The 17805-nt window shown below is 42.6% G+C and overlaps 2 protein-coding genes across 4 annotated transcripts in view; one reads left to right on the plus strand and one right to left on the minus strand.

Moving 5' to 3' along the window:
• The window catches only part of HSD17B6 (hydroxysteroid 17-beta dehydrogenase 6), a 48814-nt gene that overhangs the window by 8525 nt on the left and 22484 nt on the right, over window positions 1-17805 (minus strand). The window contains exons 1-3 of one of the 3 annotated variants that reach the window (XM_086713047.1): window positions 14626-14742; window positions 5310-5642; window positions 60-318 (exon numbers count right to left, since the gene is read on the minus strand). In XM_086713047.1, coding sequence (XP_086569173.1) covers window positions 60-318; window positions 5310-5622 — 572 coding nt within the window. In that variant the 5' untranslated portion in view covers window positions 5623-5642; window positions 14626-14742. Of the gene's footprint in view, window positions 1-59; window positions 319-5309; window positions 5643-14492; window positions 14743-17805 lie in introns of those variants that run through there. The other 2 variants (XM_086713046.1, XM_025926340.2) reach the window with 2 other exon arrangements.
• The window catches only part of PRIM1 (DNA primase subunit 1), a 50284-nt gene continuing 49452 nt past the window's right edge, over window positions 16974-17805 (plus strand). The window contains exon 1 of the mRNA XM_086713044.1: window positions 16974-17355. The gene's annotated coding sequence lies outside the window, so the exon portion shown is untranslated. The remainder of the gene's footprint in view (window positions 17356-17805) is intronic.

Below are 17805 nucleotides of genomic sequence, written 5' to 3' on the forward strand. Positions count from 1 at the left end.
TTAACTTAAGAACATTATCTCAGGAAAAAGAAAAGAAAGAAAGAAAAAGAGAACATTACCTCAGAACATCCGAAAAGGCTTCTACACCATACTTGGAGCTACAGTAAACTCCTCCAAAGAAAGCAACTCTTCCCAGAATGCTGGAGACATTAACAATCCTCCCCTGTGCTTTCCTCACCAAGGGAAGCATGCTCAAGGTCACCTCCATCAAACCAATGAGGTTCACTTTGAGGACATCCACGTAGGTCTCTATCTTCAGCCACTCAGTGCAGCAAAGTGGGTGAAAAATGCCTGCGTTGTTGACCAGGCCCCAGAGTCCTAAAACGAAGTCAAAGCAGGAATTCAGTTTCAGACAAAATTGACAGAACTATTTACCTTGATCAATCTTCCTGCTGACAACAACAAAAAACGTTAAATAAAATATATTTTTTAATGTTCTGAAATACATCAGTTAACAAGAAAGTAAAATGGGTCAGGCCAAAAGCTAAGAAAAGGCAGGAATCCAGAAAGAGTAAATAGAATATCGATGCCCACTTTTGATTCGAGGGTATTTGCCAACCAGTGTAAATGTGAATTTCAGTATGGTCTCAAAAAACATACACAATAAGATATGAGGTCCAGGGCCCACCTAAGGTAGGAATCCTAATAAAAAACACTTTCTTCGTTAAACTGGGACTTTTAATGGTTATGCTATCAGTATCAGATTGAGACAGAAAGTCCTTCCAGGGACTGAAAGTAAAACTGTCTTGGGGCACCTGGGTGGCTTAGTTGGTTGAGCACCCGACTCTTGGTTTTAGCTCAGGTCATGATCTCATGGTTTGGAAGTTCAAACCCCACATCAAGCTCTGTGCTGAAAGTGCAAAGCCTGCCTGGGATTCTCTCTCTCTCTCTCTCTCTCTCTCTCTCTCTCTCTCTCTCTCTCTCTCCCCCCCCCACTCACTCTCTATCAAAATAAATAAATAAACTTTAAATTAAAAAACCTGTCTGTCTTGAACTTTGGTGTTGTGGAGAGGGGGGCAAGAATCAACACTGAAGAATCGTAACCACAAGCCACCCCTCATGAGAGTTTGCAGCCAAATTCCCACTACCTGGGTAGTCCAAAACATCAAGCCAAGATTCAATTCAAGATGGTCATGGCTTCTGAGCGTGCCTGACACCTGATAGAATTAGGCTGACACCTGATAGAAGGAAACATGGATCCTCTCTGGAGGAATCTTCATATCAGACTACAGGGAATCACCAGAGAGCTACTAAGAAAAATTGCAGTTCACCGTCACAAATCAAAAATACACAAAGAAACAAAGCATTATATGCAAGAGCCAGCAAAATGAATAGACAGCAGAAAAAGACTCACAAAGACATTAGATACCAGAATTATAAGACATATAATATAAAATATGTATGCTAAATATAAGGGGCACCTGGGGTGCTCAGTCAGTTAAATGTGTGACTCTTGGTTTCAGCTCAGGTCATGATCTCATGGTTTATGAGACTGAGCCCCATGGTGGGCTCCTGACTCACAGCGTGGAGCTTGCTTGGGATTCTCTCTCCCTCTCTCTGCCCCTCCCCTGCTTGTACTCTCTCTCTCTCTCTCTCAAAATAAATAAATAAACTTTTAAAATAAATAAATATGTATATTAAATATAATTTTAAAATAAAAGAAAGATTAAAATGATTAATAAAGGTATCATAAAACTGATCAAGCAGATCTGGAAAAGAACCAAAAAGAACTTCCAGAAATAAAAATCTTAACAAACTATAATTTAGTAGACAGATTTAATAGCAGATAGACATGGCAGAAAACAGAAAGTATAAGCTGGAATGTAGAAAAAGGAAACTATGCAGAATGCAGCACAAAGCAAAAAAAAAGAGATGGAAAATGTGAAAGAAAAGAGACATAAGAACACAGTAAGAACTTCTTTTTTTTTTTTTTTTCCAGAGAGAGAGCAAGCCAGGAGAGGAGCCCAATGTGGGGCTGGATCCTATGTCTCTGGGATCATGACCCAAGCAGAAATCAAGAGGCTCAACTGAGCCAGCCAGGTGCCTCAAAGTAAGAAACTTCTAACACGTATCTGTCAGAAAAGAAAAAAGAGGGGAAATGGAACAAGGGCAATATCTGAAGTAATAGTGGCTGAGAATTTTCCAAAATTGTTGAAAGACACTAACCCATAGATTCAAGAAGCCAAACAAGTCCCAAGCAGTATAAATAAAGAAATTCACATCTATATAGCCAAAATAAAGCTTTAGTAAGATCAAAGAAAGAGGGATGCCTGACAGGCTCTGTCAGAAGAGCATTCAAATCTTTTTTTTTTTTTTTTAATGTTTATTTATTTTTGAGAGAGAGAGAGAGAACACAAGTGGGAGACAAAGAGGGAGACACAGAATTCAAAGAAGGCTCCAGGCTCTGAGCTGTTGGCACAGAGCCTGATGAGGGACTTGAACCCACAAACTGTGAGATCATGACCTGAGCCAAAGTTGATGCTTAACTGACTGAGCCACCCACGTGCCCCCAGAGCATGCAATTCCTGATATCAGAGTCTTGAGTTTGAGCCCCAGGTTGGGTGTAGAGATTACTAAAAAAATAAATAAACTTAAAAAAAATTAAAATAAAATGTTTCCAATGTTTAAAAAAAATCAAAGAAATAGAATATCCTTAAATAGTCAGAAATAAAAGACAAGATTATTTACAAAAGGTAACAATTAGGCTGACAACTGACAACAGCAACAACAGAAGCCAGAAGACAATGAAACGATATCTTCAATATGCTGAGAGAAAAATAACTGTAAACTTAGAAATGCTTATCTAGCAAAAATATCTTTCCGGAATAAGGGCAAAATAAAGACACTTTAAGAAATGTGAAAAAAGAAGGGTGCATGGTTGGCTCAGTCTGTAGAGCATGCAACTCTTGATCTCAGAGTTGTGAGTTCAAGTCCTGCCTTGGGTATAGAGATTACCTAAAATAAATAAATAAATAAATAAATAAATAAATAAATAAATAAATAAAATAGAAATGTAAAAAAAGGAAGAAAATAAAAACAGGGACACCTGGTTAGCTCAGTGGGTTAAGCATCCAACTTTGGCTCAGATCATAATCTCACAATTCGTAAGAATGAGCCCCAAGTGTGCTGACAGCGTAGAGCCTGCTTGGGATTCTCTCTCCCTCTCTCTCTGCCCCTCCCAACTCATGCTTTCTCTCTCTCTCTCTCTCAAAAAAAATAAATAAACTTAAAAAAAAAAACAGATTTTATCCACAACACTTTCTAAATTCTAAAGAATATATTCAGTCTGGAGGGAAGTAGTTTTATTTTATTTTTTTAAGATTATATTTTTAAGTAATATCTCTATCCAGTGTGGGGCTTGAACTCAAAACCCCCAGATCAAGAGTCAGTCACTCCACTGACTGAGCCAGCCAGGGGCCCCTAGAGGAAAGTAATTTTATATGGAAGATTCTAAAAAGAATGATGAGCAAACAAAATGGTAAACAGGAAATAAATCTAAACAAACATTATATATTGTAGGGCCAAAAAAAAAAATAAAAGAAATAAAATATATAACAGCAATGCCATCATGTGGGGGAGCGGGGCAGGGGATGGAGTTCAAGTGTTCTGAGAGCCTTGGATTCATCAGAAGAAGGCAAAGATGTTAATTTTACACTTGAATGATTAAATATGCAGTTAAAATTCCTACAGAAACCACTAACGAAACAGAATATATTACTTTTGGGGCACCTGGGTGGCTCAGTCAGTTAAGCGTCCGACTTCGGCTCAGGTCATGATCTCGCGGTTCATGGGTTCGAGCCCCAAGTCGGCTCTGTGCTGACAGTTCGGAGTCTGGAGCCTGTTTTGGATTCTGTGTCCCCCTCTCTCTCCACCCCACCCCTGCTTGTGCTCTCTCTTTCAAAAATGAATAAACATTAAAAAAAATTTAAGAAACAGAATATATTACTTTCAACTTAGTAATGGAAAAGGTGGAATAAAAATTCAATCAATTCAAAAGTGGGAAAAGAAGCAAGAAAAAAATGGGACATATAAAAAGCATAAAAAGAATGTCATAGAAATAAATCCAAACATATGAACAATTAAGTAAGTGTAGATGAGTGAAATGGCCTAGGTAAAAAAAAAAAACAAAAAAAAAAAAAAAAAAAAAAAACCTGCATTTTTTTTACACGTAGCTATATGCTATTTACAAGAGATTCATTTAGAACATGGGGATATTAAAATGTTGAAAGTAGGGGCGCCTGGGTGGCGCAGTCGGTTAAGCGTCCGACTTCAGCCAGGTCACGATCTCGCGGTCCGGGAGTTCGAGCCCCGCGTCAGGCTCTGCGCTGATGGCTCAGAGCCTGGAGCCTGTTTCCGATTCTGTGTCTCCCTCTCTCTCTGCCCCTCCCCCGTTCATGCTCTGTCTCTCTCTGTCCCAAAAATAAATAAACGTTAAAAAAATGTTGAAAGTATAAGGAAGGAAAAAGGCTCTGAGGGAACAAGTGTGTGTAACTGCAGGAATAGTGACAGTGCACAGAGAGAAAGACTGAAACAAACAAAACAAAACAACAACAACAACAACCAGATTTGGTGAGGAAAAGATAAGGTAAAGAGTCTTCCTTTAGGTTTGGTGAGTTTGAGGCACCAGCAGAAATTCCAGATGAGCAGTCCAGCAAGTAGTTTGAAATTCAGGTGTAAGGAACAAGTGATGATTTTAATATCAAGGGCACCAAAGTAACAAATAAAACTATGAGTAAATGAGATCTATTCAACATTTGTTGAGTCCTTAACAGGTACCTGGGAATATGTCAGAAACTGGAAATACAATAATGGGTAAGAGGGGCCCTCAAGGAGCTCACACTCCAATAACCATACAACAGAAATAAAGTGCTGTGCAAAGCGCAGAGGCTGTAACTATGTATAATTCCTAGCTCTGCCTGGAGTATACCCTCAAACAGGAAATAATATATTGAAATCAATTTCCAAGTCAATTTTCACATGTAAGGCTGACTGAAGGAATGATTATATTTTAAATGGTAGCCAAGGGGAGAAGACTCAATTTCTTAAGAATACCTTGAAAATTCTTCAAACACAAAGAATTGTGGTTTTAAATATTCCATTGGCAAGGTGAGATAACAGCTTCAAATCTACTGGGCTCATTTTTCAAGGTAAACGTTGTTAAGGAAATGAAACACCACATAAGATCACGACTGTCCTTCAAATGGAAAAGTCAGCCTTTTAAACCCTGCTTTTGAGATCTTATACAGAGAGAGAAAACTTTTAACATCTTGATGCCTAAGTAAATGAAAGAAGAAAATACTTCTCTATACCTCTGTCTCCCACACGCTCCTTCACCCACTCGGTGGCCGCAGAGATGCTCTCTGTCTTGGTGACATCCAGGATCACCGTCTCTAGCCTGTCTGATGTCTGGTCTCTCAGCTGCTCTGCCCCCTTCTCCGTCAGACACGCGGCCAGCACCCTCAAGCCTCGCAGGTCCAGCTGCCTGGCCAGCAGGTTCCCGAAGCCCGAGTCACAGCCCGTGATGAAGACGTACTTGTCTCGGAGGTCACTCACCACCTGCCTCTCTCGATACCAGCGCAGGAGGTAGTACAGGCCCACGAGGGCTGCCAGGTACAGCCACATGGTGAGGGGATCTCCTTCCCCTTCAAAAGAAAGAGAAGAGCTTTTATTTTATTCTGTCCTTTTTCCTTTAACCAGTTATCTATTGAGTATATGCTTTGTGCTAGGCATTGCCCCAGGTGCTGGGGACTCATCTTCAGTAACACTCAAGGAACCACAGTCTAGAGAGGGAACTGGAGGGAACCAAACAAGTGCAATGCATTGTGGGGGGTGCCATACCATATACACATAGTCTAATGAGGCTGCAAACCACTGCCCACAAAGTTAGAAATGGCTTCAGAGATGCAGTGATGTTGTAACTACTGCCTATAAGATAGCTAAGCATTCAAAAAGTAGACCCAGATGAAAGAACATTCTAGGCAGCAACAGTGTGTACATAAATGAAGTGGTGAGCAGCATAACTTCCTAATACCTATAGCAGTTCAGCACCATGCAGTACAGAACATACAGAGGTAGTGAAGGCTCAGACTATGGGGTTCCTTGTGGGTCACACTAAGGAATCTGGATGTTGTCTTATAGGTATCCAGAGTGTGCTATTATTGGAAGGTATTAAATAGAGGAGTAAGATTAGCAGATTTAGTTTTAGAGAGATCTGTCTCACAATGGGAGTGGAAGGTATATTTAAATGGACTGTGATGAAGTTAAAGAGATCAGTTAAGAGACCCAACTGTGCAGCCAAAGCAGCTTGTAAATAAAGACCAATCAGATGCATTGTTGAAATGATTATGCCTACATTTCTTCATGTAGTTCTAGAGAAACAGCCACCATTTTGGAACAATTTAGTGTTTGGTGAACTAACACATGTTTCATAAAGACATAAAACACCATCAAAGATGGGTGAGTCCATTAGGACATCATAAGGCCTGCACCCCAATGCCTGCATAAGGTTGGGTCGACGTAATTCAGACTCCTTGGCTTGGCATTCAGGCCTTCCCGGTGCTCTGGCCCTTGACCTACTCCTTAGCCTTCTTTTTTACCACATCTCTCTTATACCTTACTCTTTACTCATAACAAGCAGCTTTCAGTACCCCACACAGTACAGGCCTTTCACACCACAGTACACAATTCTCTCAACAATTGCTTCTTTCCCAGACATCATCCACTTGGCAAATAACACTCATCTGTTAGTACTCAGCTGAATTAACATTTTCATTCAGCAGACATCAAGTTAACATCTCCTATGAGTCAGACACAATGTTAGGCACTGATACACAACAATAGACACAACAAGGTTCTATTATTCATTGAATTCACTGTCCAAGTGTGAAGGCCAACAAGAAAACAAAGCAACGGAATAGAAGTAAGGACAGGATGCTGTTGGAGCACTCTGGGGAGATCTGAGAAGGTTTCTAGAGAGAGTAAAATAGAAGTTGAGATCTAAAGGATAATACAATAATAATAGCTAACAACAATAATAGCATAACACTTGCTGTGTAACAGGTCCTGTTCTAGGCATTTCACATACATTAACTCTGTTCTCCCAACAGCACTGTAAGGCAGGCCCTGTCATATCCCTGTGTTAGGTTCAAATGCCAAAACAGAATTAGACATGCAAGTGATTCCCTGGGGAAAATACCATTAGAGGATAAAGGGGAAAGCGTAGGAGTAGGTGATAATGCAGGTCTGATGCCTCCAAAAGAAGAGAGAGAAGGAAGGAGGAGTTGAGAGTAAGCTCCTTAAACTGCAGGACAGCAGCCAAGCCAATTGGGGATCTTTGAGTAAATACTGACCAGGAGAATCCCACACTGGCCAGTACTGGCTGGGCTCTAGTACTGCCACCATACTCAGTCAACTGGTTGGCAGTGCCCAGAAGTGTGCCTCAGTATACACACCATATCAGATCTAAAGGCAACAGCTGGAGGCTGTGAGCAACGGCACTCCTCAAAGCAGATTCTCTTGAAAAGACATTTGAGGAACACACCTCCATGACTGCCACATTATTTTATAGATGAGCACTGAGAGATTAGGTATAGCTCTGGGCAAGTGGGGGAAGAGTGGTCCAGGCAGAAGACTTTCCTGATCCCTCTTAACCTGACCACTGGCCTAACAAATTAGACCACGCCCTCCCTGGCATCCCACGGCAGCCTGCACTCGAGTGTGTATCCTAATGTCCACTAACTTGTTACACTGCTTCTCCCCAGTTGTAAACTATAAAGCCTTTGAGAGCCCGGTCTGTGTGTTCATCCGCATCCGGCACAGTGAATGGTACGTAACTAGTGCTATGTTGTTAGATAAATGCTGTTAGATAAATAAATTAAATGAAAATATGCGGGGCGGGGGAAACAAAGGAGAAGAAAATAACCGGAATAATGAGTCAGAGAAGTAGGAGAAAGAAAGCCAAAGGAAGCCAAGGGAATAGGGGCTTAATGCAGACCAACTCTGCCACGTGGAGGTCCACTGAATATAGCAGGTTACCGGTGATCTAAATAAGGCTCTTAGGGAGTTAACAGTAAAGAAGTCAGACTGCAGTGGCCTGATGGATGGACTGGAGGGCAGGAAGCGGAGCCAAAGAGAGATTCTTTTCAAAAGAGTCTGAGGAAAGAAGGCAGTGGCTACCAGGGGATTGAAGGGTTGTGATACTGTGATTTATAATAAGAAATATATATACGGGTGCTAAGCATCTGACTTCAGCTCAGGTCGTAATCTCGCCGTTCATGAGTTTGAGCCCGTGTTGGGCTCTGCGCTGACAGGTCAGAGCCTGGAGCCTGCTTCCAACTCTGTGTCTCCCTTGCTTTCTGCCCCTCCCCGCCTTGTGCTCTTTCTGTCTCTCTCTCAAAATAAGTAAGCATTAAAGGGGCGCCTGGGTGGCTCAGTCGGTTGAGCGTCTGCCTTTGGCTCAGGTCATGATCTCACAGTTTGTGGGTTTGAGCCCGTCGTCGGGATCTGTGCTGACAGCCTGGAGCCTGTTTCAGATTCTGTGTCTCCCTCGCTCTCTGCTCCTCCCCTGCTCGTGCTCTGTTTCTCTCTCTCAAAAATAAATAAATAAACATTAAAAAAATAAATAAGCATTAAAAAATTTTTTAAATGGGATAGGTATTGAGGAGAGCACCTGTTGGAATGAGCATTGGATGTTATATGGAAACCAATTTGACAATAAATTTCATATTTAAAAAAAAATTTTTTAAATGCCCATACCAAAAAAAAAATTTTTTTTTTAAATGAGAATGCAAGCTGGTGCAGCCACTCTGGAAAACAGTATGCAGGTTCCTCAAAAAGCTAAAAATAGAACTACCCTAGACCCAGCAATTGCACTACTAGGCATTTATCCGCGAGATACAGGTGTCCTGTTTTGAAAGGGTACATGCACCCCAATGTTTATAGTAGCACTATCAACAATAGCCAAAGTACGGAAAGAGCCCAAATGTCCATCGATGGATGAATGGATAAGGAAGATGTGGTATATACATACAATGGAGTATTACTCGGCAATCAAAAAGAATGAAATCTTGCCATTTGCAATTACGTGGATGGAACTGAAGGGTATTATGCTAAGTGAAATTAGCCAGTCAGAGAAAGACAAAAATCATATGACTTCACTCATATGAGGACTTTAAGAGACAAAACAGATGAACATAAGGGAAGGGAAACAAAAATAATATAAAAATAGGGAGGGGGACAAAACATAAGAGACTCATAAATATGGAGAACAAACAGAGGGTTACTGGAGGGTTTGTGGGAGGGGGGATGGGCTAAATGGGCAAGGGGCATTAAGGAATCTACTCCTGAAATCATTGTTGCACTATATGCTAACTAATTTGGATGTAAATTAAAAAAAAATAAAATTAAGTTAAAAAGAATTAAATAAATAAATAAGATTTTATAATTGTAAAAAAAAATTTTTAAAAAGAAATATATATATATATATATATATATATATATATATATATATATATATATATATACAGCCTTTGTCCATTTCTGGCACAGTGTTCCTAAAACACTTGGAATTTCCTAAGTGATGTCTTGTTATGTTAATGAGGTTACTTTGGGATCACACCTAAGGATGAGGGAACCAACAATGTGGAGGGTTAGACCGAGTTCCACCCACACCTCCCCCTCTGGGAGAGGGGCTGGAGATTGAGTTCAACCACCAATGGTCGATGATTTAAATCAGTCATGCCTATGTAATGAAGCTTCTATTAAAAAACAGAATAAGGTTCAGAGAACTTCTCATGGACGTTAGGGGAGAGCCACATGCTGGGAGAGGGCATGAAAACCGCATCCTTTCCCCATTACTTGCCCTATGCATCTCTTCCGTCTAGCTGTTCCCGAGTAATATCCTTTTTTTTTTAAATTTTTTTTTAACGTTTATTTATTTTTGAGACAGAGAGAGACAGAGCATGAACGGGGGAGGGTCAGAGAGAGGGAGACACAGAATCTGAAACAGGCTCCAGGCTCCGAGCTGTCAGCACAGAGCCCGACGCGGGTCTCAAACTCACGGACCGCGAGATCATGACCTGAGCTGAAGTCGGCCGTTTAACCGACTGAGCCACCCAGGCGCCCCAGTAATATCCTTTTATAATAAACCAGTAACCTAGTACGTAAGATATTGTTGTGAGTTTTTTTTTTTTTCCAGTAGAGTAAACATACAACGTTATATTCATTTCAGGTGTACAATATAGTGATTTGACAATTCTCTACGTTGCTCAGTGCTCATCACTGTTAAGTGTGATTTTTAAAAATTTTTTTAATGTTTGTTTATTTTTGAAGGAGACAGAGTGAGAGTGGGGGAGGGGCAGAGAGAGAGGGAGACACAGAACCCGAAGCAGGCTCCAGGCTCTGAGCTGTCAGTGTAGAGCCCAATGGCGGGGCTTGCATTCATGGACTTCAAGATCATGACCACTGACTGAGCCACTGAGGCACCCCAGTGTGCTCTTAATCCCCTTCACCTACTTCACTCATCCCCCCCCCCCACCCACCCATCTCCCCTCTGGTAACCAGCAGTTTGTTCTTACAGTTAAGTGTTTCTGTGAGTTCTATGAGGTGCTCTAGCAAATTAATACAACCCAGAAAGGGGGCCATTGGAACTTCGAATGTGTAGCCAGTCAGTTGGAAGCACTGGTGATAATCTGGGCTGGCAACTGGCACCTGAAGTGGGGGTTGGGTAGCAGTCTTGCAGGACTGAATTTTTTTTTTTTTTTTTAAGATTAGTTTTCGGGGCACCTGGGTGGCTCAGTCGGTTGAGCATCCGACTTTGGCTCAGGTCATGATCTCACAGTTTGTGAGTTCGAGCCCCACGTCGGGCTCTGTGCTGACAGCTCAGAGCCTGGAGCCTACTACAGATGCTGTGTCTCCCTCTCTCTGCCCCATCCCTGCTCATGCTTTTTCTCTATCTCTCAAAAATGAATAAACGTCAAAAAAAATTTTTTTTAAAGATTAGTTTTCTATTCTTTTTTTTTTTTTTAATGCTTATTTATTTTTGAGAGAGAGAGAGAGCAAGGGAGGGGCAGAGAGAAAGGGACAGAGGATCTGAAGCGGGCTGTGCGCTGACAACAGAGAGCCCACAGTGCAGGGCTCCAACCCACGAACTATGAAATCATGACCTGAGCTGAAGTTAGACGCTTAACCACTTAACCGGCTGAGCCACACAGGTGTCCCCAGGACTGAACTTTTAACCTGTGGAATCTGTGGAATCTGATACTATCTCCTGGTAGAGAGTGTCAGAACGGAGTTGAATTGGAGGACATCCAGCTGGTGTCACAGAGAATTGCTTGTGGGCAGGGAGAAACCTTCCCCCACTCCCCCCACAACACATTTGTAATTGGGTCCAGAACCACCAAGGGTGTAAGGGAGTAAACCTGAAGGAGCTAGTGAGGGAGAGAAAATAGTTGACAGAGATATTTAATGCTCCCTCCCTCTTCCCACGTCTTTTCCCCGTCTCCCGCCACCTCCCCATTCTCTCTCCTACCCCAAGCTTTCAGTCTTTCTCCAATCGGAGAGCCTTATGTTCTGTAGTCAACTGCTTCTGTTCTGCCCAACCGGCATTCTCTGGTGCACTATAGTAACAGGGCTTCCTCCTGCCTGTTAGTTGACTAAAAGAGTAATTTTCTGATGCTAATCAAAGATGAAAACCCATTTCCCCAATTAGAGGGAAGTTTAGGCTGCACAGCCTCCCTGGGTATTACTATTCAACCATGGCATACTTAGCAGCAAGAAGACTGCACTGGGAGAAGAGATTGGCCAGACCAGACAGAATCTCCAAACATGGGCCAAACCAGAACACCAATCAAATATCTAAAATATCTAAAGATGCCTTGACTACTTCAAATATGGAACCCAAAGTAGCCTGCTTGTTTCTACAACCATTCATCTACAAAAGCTGTGCGATCATTTATGTTTCCGCCTTTGACCCAGGAGATGTATATGTTTTTACTGCTCTTTCTTGATTTATCAATGCTAGACGTTTTCAAGTGACTTCCTGTTACGGTAATAAGAACTTAGCTTTCTGACAATGTTGTCAGTCTCTTTCCTTCTCATCCACATGCTGCTGCCTGGTTAATTTTCTTTTGAAGTTTTGAAGTTGAACTCAGAAATACCTTTATAATCACAATGCATAAATTAATATCTACTATTTACTTCAGGCTTGACCACCTCCCCCACCCCCCACCAACTTCATCTTCATTGTTTGAAGATGCTCCCCCACGAAGATCCTGAAAGTTGAAACAGCTCTGACTACAGCCCCCTCATCTTTAGGGCTTTTCCCCTCCTTCCCTCACTCCTCCCTGTCTCTTTCCTCCCACCGTGCCCTCTCTTTCTTCAGTCTATTATTACAGTCCTCTTATGGCTTCATTTACCACCTTACACAATCTAGGTCCCACGGCCAGCCACTTGAGGGGTGTTTTCCTGGCACCCCCAAAGCCTTTACCATCCACATTCCCTAGTGCCAAGCGGAACTAGAGAAAGGCCAGAAAACAAACTGGTTATTTCTACAACAAATCAATGATACCCCATCTTGGTTGGACTTTCATTTATACAAGATAAATCCTCTATCTGCCTCTATCTGACCCCTGTCCTATGTTTTCCCAATAACACCTGTTCCAAGTCTTTCCCAACCTTCTCAATTTCCCAACCTCATGATCATCGGGCTCTCCTTCCACAGATGAGCTCACATCTTGCCTCCTTGCCAAAATCCAGATCAGCTCACCTTCATCCTCCTCACTTCCAAACCAATGGCCTGCACAATCTAATTCATACCCACATTTTGCCTCACGTTTCAGGGTATGCAACGTCCACTGCGGACATCTCTGTTCTAAATGTCTCTATACTGTCTGTCTTCTGGGCTGCTTCTTTGGTCTTTCCTCCTCCATGCTACCCTCCTAAATAACCATCCTCTTACCCCATATGGTCAAAATATTCAAAGAGCGTAAGTATGGGGTCTCTATTGTCTCATGGCTCATGCATTCCCCAAACCCTTGTACTCCATCATCCATTCCCATCACTCCCTGGAAACTCAGAGCTCACCAAGGACCTAGCGGCCAATTCCCAAGGCCTTTTATCTTTCTTCTTTCTCAGATATCACTGCAATAGTTAGCACTTTCTTTTTTCTAGTGATTTTATCTGATTCTCAGATTCCAACTGGGTCTTGGGTAAAGGAAGTGATTGCTTTCAGATCATGCCATGCGTTTGTTGGGGCCTGTCCATGACTCCCATCACCCACAGGGAAAGTCAAAACTCCTCAGCTTGGCACATAGTAATAATAGTGAACAGTCATTTAGAACTTAACTTGTGCCAGGCACTGTTCAAAGCAACACACACACATACAGATCCTCACATAAAAACCTCATGAGGTCTGTGCAATCATTGTGCCCATTTTTCAGATGTGGAAACTGAGGCATGGATTTAGGCAAAAATTAAGTCAATTGTCCGAAGCCAAACAGACGATGAGTAGTAGAGACAGGATCAAATCACTACACCCTACTATCTCTCCCCTGAACACTTTCCATGGACTGGCTTCTGGCCTACTTTTCACACCTAAGCTCCCTCCTCTCACAGTCAGAAGCCATCACCTGCTCCATCTTGACTACCCAATTCTGGGAACACGTTCCATCCTCGACTTCCAAGATACTCCGCTTGCCTGGTTCTCCTGCTTCCATCACGGCATCCCTTTCCTTCCTCCCCCTCGGCTCCTCCTCTCCTTCCTTACACCCTAAATGCAAAGATTCCCCAATGTTCTGTCCCAGAATCCTTCCCTGCCTGCTCCTCACTCCCTCCTTGGCAATCTCATTCCTTCTTAAGGCTTCAACTCTCCCCTCCACACAGCTATCCAGATCTATAAGCCCGACCTGACCATTTTCTGAGGCTCTGTCCTGCATTTCTAATTTCCTTAAATAGCCTCCAGCCAGACGTTTAGCCAGATACTCAATATATCAAGGCAGAACTCATCATCTTCTCTCCTAAAAATGCTTCTCTTCTAGAATTCCCAATTTCTATCTGTATTACATTTTAGTCTCAAGGCTCTGACAGTTCCTCTTCCTTGCCAAATGCATCCCTTGAGGAGATGAGGCTGTCAAGGAGCATCTGTCCCCTCCTCTTCATTCCTATGGCCACATCCATTGTTCAAGCCTTCAACACTCAGTGCCTCTTGCTTGGCCTATCATAGAAGCCTTCTCACTACCCCCACTGCGTCAGTCCCTTCCCCTCTCATCCACACAGTGCTCTCTGGTTAAGTTTCCCAAAGCACAGCTCTGCTGATCTTACTGCCTGAAAAGCACTGAACCTACTAAAAATCATCTAAATCTACGTAAAACCTTTTTTGGGTGTACAAGGCCCACTCACACTGCCTATGTTCCATCCAAACCAAAAAGCCTGTTGTTCTCCATTTTTTTGTGCTCTGCTCTTCCCACTCCTTTTCCATAAATGCCCTTGTTGCTCACCTCTGCATGTCAAATAGTATCTTGTCCTGCAAGATTCAGCAGTTCACACTTCCTCCATACAAAGCTTTCTCAACCAGCAGATAGATCGTCAACCAGCAGATAGATCTGCTCTCCCATAACAATTTATTCATACCTCTCCCATGTAACTCAGCTCTCCACCTGGACTGGTATGCCTGGCGCGGTTCTGTGAATGATTCATCTTTATAACGGACACAGCACCTACACCAAGGCTTCAGTCCAGGATGTAACTGAACAGAATAAACAATTATCCACTTCTGGAAGACCCTGTTTGTTTTTAACAAAACCAAAAAGCAATGCCACTGCACCCAACTGATTGACTACGATTATATGTCACTGTTGTATTCCCTGCATAATTTGTTTTTTTCTTGAAAGTAGTAATTATAATACAATACACAGTACATGTCCCTGCAGGCCTTTTCCTTCTCCGTAGATACCTTTTTTAATTTTAAAATGTTTTTTCTATTTATCTTTGAGAAAGAGAGAGTGGGGGAGGGGCTGAGAGAGAGAGGGAGACACAGAATCTGAATGAAGCAGGCTCCATGCTCTGAGCGGTCAGCACAGAGCCCAACGTGGGGCTGGAACTCATGAACCTCGAGATCATGACCTGAGCGGAAGTCAGATGCTTAACCAACTGAGCCACCCAGATGCCCCACTCTGTAGATATTTAGAAAGTATCTAATTCCACAAACACACATAGAAGCAAGTGTAAGCCAAGACAGCACTACTCAACCTGACCATTCTGCCTAGCACCTGGCTGCAAAGCCTTACCCAGTCTTTGGCTCCTCCATCTTCCTCACGTTTCACACTCAGTCACTTTCCAAACCCTACAGATTTCTCTTTTTTTTGGCAATTTTATACCTTTATTTGACCATCAGTGACTAGTTCTCATACACATTAACTATAGATTTTTGAAAGTGGTGACAGGTACACAGGTAACCAACATATAGAGCTTGTTTGGTGAATCTTCATCCTCATTATGTTTTCTGGACAACCACGCATAGATATGGTATGGAACATTCTGTAAGGGTTAAATTGTGGTGTAGGGCTAACCTGTAGCCTTGGGAAATAACAGCTTTGTTTTGACACTGTAGGTTAAGAGATAACAGCCTTGTCCTATCAATCAAGGGAACAAAAGTTCAAGGGAAATCAACTGGATTGGTGTTTGATTGCATCGGGGCAAGGGCATGTTGAGAACTTTGAGAAGGTGGGCCAGAGGCAGGGTCAAGGAGGTCAACTGGCCGCGGCTTAACCGCAGAAGGTCTGAACTGTTTCCACCCCCATCTGGGGACTATTTCTTTGTTCTGTTCCCAGGTGACGATAAGATGATGTGGTCGGCTCTAAAAACTCTGTACCCTGGCTGTTCGAGGCCGCACTCTGGTCAAGAGTGTCGGTCCCGATCGGGTTGGCCTTGCCTCTCATTGCAATAAACTTTGTTGTGACTGTCACTGGTGCCCGAAGCATTCTGTTTCAGGAGTCGTGTGGATGCAACAATTCCTTATTCCTTTAGCCCACATTCCTTAGTCCTTTAGCCCAGAGAGCTTTGTTAAGCCTGGTTGTCAACATGCACATCTGGAGCTCCTATCTCCTCATGGCAAATTTCCAGATCTCTTTGAGTGCCTGAGGGGCACACTTCGTGCAATCCATTCCGTGGATGCACTTGTGAATGTGAATGGTGTGTTCTCTGGTCACTGCCTCCTTGATGACAGAACAACCCTCCTTCTCACCACCCTTCTTTGTGGGAGCTATTCTGCTGGACCTTGGTTGGAAAGGAAACCAAATCTTACAGATTCTTTAATACTATTTCTCACTCCTCTGCCCTTTCTTACACTCTACCTGGGATTTTACTTTCACTCTTCTCATCTGGCCTAAAGCCTCCTCTTAAATTTTTTTTTAATCTTTATTTATTTTTGAGAGAGACAGAGCATGAATGGGGGAGGGGCAGAGAGAGAGGGAGACACAGAATCCAAAGCAGGCTCCAGGCTCCAAGCTGTCAGCACAGAGCCTGACGCGGGGCTCGAATCCACGAACTGTGAGATCATGACCTGAGCTGAAGTCGGACGCTTAACCGACTGAGCCACCCAGGCACCCCTAAAGCCTCCTCTTAATTTGTCTCCTACTTTCCAGTTCATTCTACACACCACTGCTGGGTTAACTTTTCTCAGGCCCAGTCTTAAGCCATGTCATTCCCCTTCAGCATTCCCCAGGGGCCCACCAGAGAAAGTATAATCCCTTCACCAGATGATTTTAGGCCCTGCATCTATAATCCAACTCACAAAGGCCAGTTTGCAGTTGTTAAATAGAAAATCACAAGCCCAAAATGGAGTCACTTACATTAATGCCCCAAATCAGTAAACCAAGACTTAATACATCACCTGCAGTTTCAACTCCCCCCACTCCTGCCGGAATGTAATCTTTAACCAGCCAAACTGGATTTCTTGGAAGTAATCCTCTGATAGACGCATTCCTCCTCAGAAGGGCAACCTTGCCTAGACAATACTTTCCTTTTTATAATACATTTCTCTTCACGCAATGCCCTCTCTCTGCCTTGTAAAACCTTTCCTTTACTGAAGCTCAGTGAAGCTCCCCTCTGCTTGCTAGATGGGATGCTGGTTATTTAAGGGCAGAAAACTTAGGACAAAACCTGAATGTAAAAGAAAAGAACACGTCGTAGACCTTTTTTTTTTTTTAATTGTGTAAAAAAGGAAGTGAGAAGGAAAACTGGTGAAAGCAAGATAAAAGGGGCCAGCCAGATGTCCAAGGCCGGATACGCCCCTTACTTGTTTTTGGCTTCTGTAATCTTGCTTTCTTCCGGCATCCACCAACTGCCCTCACAGCACAACTGGTAAGTGGCCCCTCCCTTTTTTTCTTTTTTTTTTTTTCCTCTTGAGCCCCTGCAATCCCACCCACAAACAGGCTGACGCCAAGGCTCAGGGCTCAGCCTTTGGAGGCGACTCTGCTAGGCTGGCACCTGTGTGAAATAAACATTCTTTCCTGATTCCCCAAGTGCATGTCGCTTGTCTCTTCCTGGGCATCGAGTATTTGCTATAACAGAAGTTGTAAAAGGTTTGTGGAAAAGGAATCATTGACAAGGAAGTTTTAATGTGTGGTCAAGCTAGCTAAGATTAAAAAGAATTTGTTTAAGACTGAGTTTTAATGTCAAGAGTATACTGGTGCAAAATTAGGATTTTGGTTTTCCTCTGTTAAAAGAATGGTTTTCTTAGATTATTGGTCTGTCCTTAATAAAACACTGTAAAAAAGGTTTATCTTTACCTTTAATGTAATTTGCCTAGAG

This window comes from Puma concolor, chromosome B4 (assembly GCF_028749965.1).
Source record: "Puma concolor isolate L17-30 chromosome B4, mPumCon1.1.hap2, whole genome shotgun sequence".
NCBI lineage: Eukaryota > Metazoa > Chordata > Mammalia > Carnivora > Felidae > Puma > Puma concolor.